At 19.2% G+C, this 7,507-nt stretch overlaps 1 protein-coding gene across 1 annotated transcript; it reads right to left on the reverse strand.

The window, feature by feature from the left end:
* Positions 1–81: 81 nt before the first annotated feature.
* On the reverse strand, positions 82–7,252 carry PRSY57_0315500 (hypothetical protein; the record flags this gene model as incomplete). The annotated part of the gene is made up of 2 exons (XM_012905779.2): positions 82–3,206; positions 3,340–7,252. 2 exons carry the CDS (start codon positions 7,250–7,252, stop codon positions 82–84), a joined length of 7,038 nt encoding a protein of 2,345 aa, XP_012761233.2.
* Positions 7,253–7,507: the final 255 nt, after the last annotated feature.

A 7,507-nucleotide genomic window follows, 5' to 3' on the forward strand; every position in this document is an offset into this window, starting at 1 on the left:
ATTTTTTTTTTTTTTTTTTTTTATTTTTTTATTTTTTTTTTTTTATTTTTTTATTTTTTTTATTTTTTATTTTGGCATGTTTTATGGTGTATCGTAACTTTCGTCACACAAATGAGCATAGTATTCATTAAAAAAAAATTTTTGATATATATAACTAAGGTCAGTATTTTTAAATTTGTTTACATATTGAATAAAATGATTCCTGTTTATGTAGAATTTTTTTATAAAATCTTGTGTTCTTTGAGATGTTAGAAGAATAATATTATGTTCAAGAATTTTAAAATTTTGTTCAAATAAAAAAAGAAAAGACTTATAATAACCATGTTGTTTACATTCTTCAGAATTAAATAATATATGTTCATCATATGTATTTATGTTACATGTTTTCAATACATCTAATTGTTTCATATTTTCCCCCAATGGGATAATACTCTTCATTATGTATTTAAATATATTTACTGTATTTATAATATTAAATATTATTTTAATAAATGACAAATCTGTATTTGAAAAAAAAGATAATTTAAATATATGTTGTACAAATGATTCATGTATTTTTATTAAATCGTAAAAATTTTGAACTGTTACTATTTTTTGAAAAAAGGTAAAATAATTTTTACAAAGATTCATATACATTAAATAATCATATAAAGTATTTATTATAAAATACATTTCTGATCTTATTTTATATAAATCATTTAAAGTGTCATTATATATTTTTATATTTTGAAGAAATTTATTTAACTTTTTAAAATGTATAAAATTCTTATGAAACCCTACATTTACATATTTTTCTTTAGTTATAAAATAAACATTACTTGTATTCTTTGTTATGTAACATGGACATGAATTTATATAATCTTCGCTTTTTAATAAATGATTATCTTTAATATTATTAATTATATACATATACTTAAAATCTTTTTCTTTAAATGTTTGGTTCGTTACTAAATTTTCACTACTTAGAGTGCTGTTACTACTATCATAACTATATTCATCATCATTTCTATAATCATCCTTATAAGAATCATTCTTAATAAAATTTATATTTTTTTTTTCTTTATATATATTCAATTTGTTCGTTTTTAACCTTCTAACATTATTCTTTTGTACTATTTTGTTTAAGCCTTCTGATGTGGAGGGGTTTCCTCCTTTGAATTCTTGACATTGGAAAATTGTGGGACGACATAAAGTGGAGAATATTAAAAATATATAATTTAAATTTAATAAAGAAAAATATAATAAAGATGTTAATCTATAAATATCATTATAATAATTAACTACTTTATAATCAAAAAATATTCTCAATAGTTTAGGAACTTTTATTTTAAAATGTATATAAAAAAATATAGTCGATATATTTGTATAATATAATCTCTCTTTATCTACACATTTATTTTTAATATTACATGATGTATAAAAATCTTTGTTCAAAAAATATTGTACCATATGTTTATTTTTATTAACATATATATGATCACAACAATTATCATCATTATAATCATCATTTTTTATTTTGTTAATTATTTTTTTTCTTTTATTAAATAATATATTACATAAAAAATTATTATTGTCATCCATATCATCAAATAATATACATTTCAATAAATAAAAATATATTAATAAATTCATATTTATTAAAAATGAATTTATCAAAATTTTATTTGTTATATCATAGTGATATTTAATAGGTCTATATATATTTCTATAAATAAAATAATTTATATTTTCTATTTCAAAATTTCTTCTCCAACTATAAGCCTTTTCTTTATATTCAAAACCATCAGAGTTCTTTTTTAAACGTTCTCTTTTATCATTATGTTTATTATGAGAATATATCATATATTTATAATGATTATTGTAAAGAATATCTTCCCTATTCTTATTCTGGTCGTTACTTTGATGGTTACATTGATTGTTCATGTTACTACCTTTATCTATATTTATATCTATATTTATATTCTTGTTTTTGTTTATGTTTATGTTTATATTTTTACTACTACCATATGGTTTGTATGCAACTCTTTTTCTTTTATTTTCCAATGATTTATTATTATTTAAGCCCAATGATATATTATCCACACAAACAAAATTAAAAGAATTTATTAACTTCTCTTTGTGCTCAATATTTATATCAAATCTTAACATCTCCTTTCTCATTCTTTCTTGATACCCACATTCTATATCTATTAAATTGTGAACACTCGATAATGAATACAATTCTTTTATATCTTCAACTACTTTATTATTTTGTTTATTATTATAAATGAAATTATTTTTTATCATATCTTTTCTTCTAGTTCTACGTAAACAACCATTTAATATATTTAAATATGATGAAAATAATTTATTTTTTCGTTTCTTATTTATATTAAGAAATTTTCTTAATATTCTACTATAAACATTATTCATATTGTATATATTATTCATATTATTCATACTATTCATACTATCCATATTGTTCATATTATCCATATTGTTCATATTATCCATATTGTTCATACTATCCATATTGTTCATATTATCCATATTGTCCATATTATCCATATTACATTTATTATTTATTTTAATTATTATTTTTTTATTTTTTTTTATTTTTTTTTGAGATTTTTTTAAATCTTTTAAAATATATTCTTTGTTATTATATGAATATTTATTTATTCTATTCTTATTTTTTTTATTCTTTTTCTTTCTTATTTCAACTTCATATATTTTATCCACTTTTTTTTTTTTTGGATCTATTTTTTTCTTTTCCTCAAAATAATTTTCCCACGCTCTCTTTTCATATATGCACATACCATTAACATGATTACTTAACATATTGTAAAATATTAAAACGTCTTTTTTTAATTTTTTATTAATATCAAGTTTTATTTTTTCGTAAGCAACTTCACATTCTTTTTCATCATTCCAGTATTTAATAAACACGTTTTCGTATTTATCATTTTTTTCTTTTGTTTTTTTATATTGGGGGCTGTTATAAAGTTGTAAGAAGCTCCTTATCTTGTCCATCGAGGTATAAAACAACAAATTCAAAATATCAACATTTTCATTATCCATATTACATCTACTGCTAATACTAATCATATTATTTCTTTTATCAACATACTTCTGTGTGTATTTCTCGTTTTCTGAATTGTCCTTTTTTGGAATGGCTAGAAAAAAATACTCTTCGTTGGCTACACGTAAAATGCTTGATAGGAGTGCTGAAAAGAAAAAATAAAAATAAAACAAAACAAAAATATATACATACATATATATATATATATATATATATATTTATATTTATTTATTTATTTATTTATTTATTCACATATACACACTTTTATGTTGTTGCACCTGTATTATATATGACGTCCATAGAATAATTCAAAAAGACCGGAAGAGATATACACACATGCGACAATAAATATTTGGGGTCGTAATACTGCTTTCCATTATGAAAAATAAAAAAGAAATGAGCTACTTCATTTGTATTAATTATATACTCGAAACTATAATCTTTATTTATACCCATATATACATATGTAAAAAGGAAATGTAAGAATGGTTTTATCATTTTTAAAAAAAGAAACTTACATAATTTAGTAAGGTGCTTTTTTTGAGTATTAACAAAAAGATTATAATAAATATAAATATAATTTAATAGTTCATTACCACGTGGATAAAAAAATAAAGAATTGAAATTTACACAATTTTCGTTTCTTAAGAAATTCTCTTGTCCTTTTTTATTTAATTCATCAATGTGTGTTTCTTTATTATGTACCATTCTATTATCACCATTTAAAACTTTTTTAAATTCATCTTTCTCATTTAAACATAAGTTCATATTTTTATATAACATATCATTATTATTATTATTATTATGTTTATAAGGAGACAAACCATATATAATATTCGAAAGATTATTATAATCTCTTATCATTTTATTCTTTGTACATATATTATTATTAAAAGATGATGAAAACAATATATCGTTATCAAGTGATTTATAAAAATTAAGACGTTCTTTAAAAAACATTCTCTTTACTTTATAGTTCATATAACATGAACAAAGAAAATTTAAAAATTCAATACACTCACCATATTTTTTTATACGTAAATATATATGTAAAGGATTCTTTACATTCTTATCATTAATAATGTTTCTTATTTTATTTTCATAAATTAATAAATATTTTTTAATACAATTAATATATGTAACAAAAATTTCACCTAACGGTATATTTCCATCTCGTACAATATTTTTATAATTTCCTTTCATCTTATTTTTTTCTTTATATTTTTTTTTTTCATATGTAGGACTTATATAATTACTTGCCCTTTTTCTAACCATTTTGAACTTTTTAAATGTACTTCCTTCATTATTTCTAATTCTCGTAAACACAAGAATAAATATTTTGATATATCTTATAAATGTACCGATTTTTGAAAAATACATAAAGATATGTAAATAATTTTGATAATACATAGAACAGAAATAATTTTGTAAAGGCTTAAAATAAAGACAAAGTTTATTTCTGTTTTTCTTTTTTAACCATATGGCTAGTTCGCTATTAATACAAATAATATCTTTACTTATGTAAATACATTCTGATTTTTTTTTTTTTTTTTTTTTTTTTTTTTTACAATTGTAAGAATGGATAATTTCTTTTTTCATATGTATATTTTTTTTTTTGGAGTTTCCTGAAGCGTCGTATCCATTTTTGTAATTCCTTCTTTGGAATTCATCCCCATTTTTTATGCTTTCCACACCTTTAATATCTTTCTTCTTTTTTTCTACCATATATCTGTTGTCCCCTTTTCTTTCGTTGTTCCTTTTAAACATGTGTGCGTTCCTTCCCGACATAAATATGTTTCCTTCGTACCCAAGAAGACAATTTAAAATATCTATTTTCCATATATTATAATCTTTGTTAGTATGTACATTTTCTTTATTATAATTATTTTTTTTCAAATTACATATGTTTGAGAATCTATTGAATATTACAAATCTGTATTCGTCAATTCTATTATTAAGACTATTAATAATATTAGCGTGTATGGATACATACATGCTATTAATTATTGTTAAGAAAACGTTTTTATACTTTTCTTTTTTAGTATGGATAATATTATTTTCTAATATTTTTAATACATTAGTATCATTAACAAAGGATTTTTTCCAGATAAAATTTTCATTTTTTTTAAAAGGTGAGATTAAAAATTGGTTAGATGTATTTCTTATTGTTTTGTTATTTTTTACTATTTCGTTGTGTCCTATTTTTTTTGTTATTATATTATTATAAGAAGATGTGAATATGTCGTTCATGTTTTTTGTAGGTGAATAATGCATGTATAGAATATTTTTTATAAAATCATCGTCATCTTTATATATATCATTTTTATGGAAAGACAACATTTTATTGTAATAACAATAATTATTATTATTAAAAATAAAATCATGAAATTTTTTCTTTTTCTGGATATTAAATGATGTGTCTTGGAGAATACGATTATTAAGAGAAAAAGGGTTTCCTGTTTCTTTATGGTTCAATAAAAAGGTGGATTTCATTTTTTTGGTATCAACAAATAGATTAGTGACATGATTCCCATAATGATTATAATTCTCATGAATATATTTATTATTATTATTATTATTATTTTGTATTGGTGTTAATGGAGAGAATAATGTATTCAAGTTGTTAAGTGTATCTTCTTTTAATTTCCTCTCATATTCATTAAAATGGCTATTTGGAATATTATACATATTTTGTGAACACATAGATTGATGATAATTATATACTAGGATATTATTTATTGTATGCTGTTCATCATCTATATTAGTTTTATGATTAAAGATATTATTATATTTAATTTTTCTTTTTTGTAAAGATGGAAAATAATCATTATAAAATAAAATATTGTTATTATTTTTTTTTTCTGTAAATAAATTTGTTTTTTTAAAGAAATATTCTTTACATTTAAAAGTTATATTATTCACTTTGTTTAAATTTAATAAAAATTTCCTTGTATAAGAATTTTGAAATGATAAGATATAATTACATAATGATTTATATTTTAATGTATGAAAATTTATAAAATTCATTTCATTAAAATTTATCTTGAGGGGTACATAAAATAATAAATTAAAAGATAAAAATTGTATATTTCCGATATTTATATCATCATCATCATCATTATTATTATTATTTTTATTTATTAAATAAAAATGTTTTCTATTTAGTATTTTATTCTTATGATAATATGAGATGTTATTTATAGGATTCTTATAACTATAAGAATCTTCTATATTATTAGTACAATTATAATAATATAAATCATTACATATATTATTATGTGTATCTTGTATTCTTTCTTCATTATATATATTAGAATTTTCTTCTGTATCTTTAGCATTACAAATATTACATAATAAAAATAAAAGACGTAGAAATTTTTTATGACATGTAAATTTTTCTAACACTATATACTTGTTTATTATTATAGTATCTATGAAAAAATAAGATTTCAATAATAAATATAAACAAAAAAAATCAAGATAATATTTATTTTTTATTAATATATAACAATAATATATCATGCATGTATATAATTTACTCATAAAAAATATTTTCTCTTTCTTATAATCCTTTGAATATTTACATACATCAAAAAAATCTTTTACAATATTGTTGTAACTAATGTTATCAACATTTTTTTCTTTGTTTTTTCTCTTAAAATTATCACCACAATTTGTTTTATTATTATTATTATTATTATTATTGTTGTATATATATGATTCATATGTGTTATTCTTAATAACCTTTTCAGAACAATTAAAAGTATTATCATCACAATCGTTCTTATTATTATCATAATTACCGACGCTTCCATATTTTATTTTATTTTTTTTTTTTTCCACATAATACCTTTTTAGGAAACTATAATAGGTATCATCACCCTTCGTACTTAAAGTTAACATATACTGACGTGTTACATATTGTACATTATAATTATATTTAAAATTATAAAACATATGAAAAAGTTGAAAATTTTTTTTTGTCTTATATAATATATTTGAATAAATTATTTCTTTTATTTCGTATCTTAACTTTTTTAAAAGCTTTTCATCATGTATATTATATTTAATTAATTCGATATCACACCATATTTCAATACATTCTTGAAAAGATAAAGGAGAATCTCTTTTTAATTTGAAGCAAGGTTTTTCCTTCTTCAAACGTTTATTATAAATATCGAACGTTGTCATTTTTTTTTTTTTTTTTTTTTTCTACCTATTTATTCATAAAAAAAAAATATACATAAAAAAAAATATACATAAATATAAATATATATATATATATATATATATTATATACATCAATCTTTTCTCAAGTTGTGTAACATTTTATATACCTTTTCTGTTTTTTTTTTAAAAAGACAAAAAAAAAAAAAAAAAAAAAAAAAAAAAAAAAAATAAAAAAACAAACTTTTATAAAATTTTTTATATTTTATTTTTAAATTT

Source organism: Plasmodium reichenowi, chromosome 3 (assembly GCF_001601855.1).
Source record: "Plasmodium reichenowi strain SY57 chromosome 3, whole genome shotgun sequence".
Classification (NCBI taxonomy): domain Eukaryota; phylum Apicomplexa; class Aconoidasida; order Haemosporida; family Plasmodiidae; genus Plasmodium; species Plasmodium reichenowi.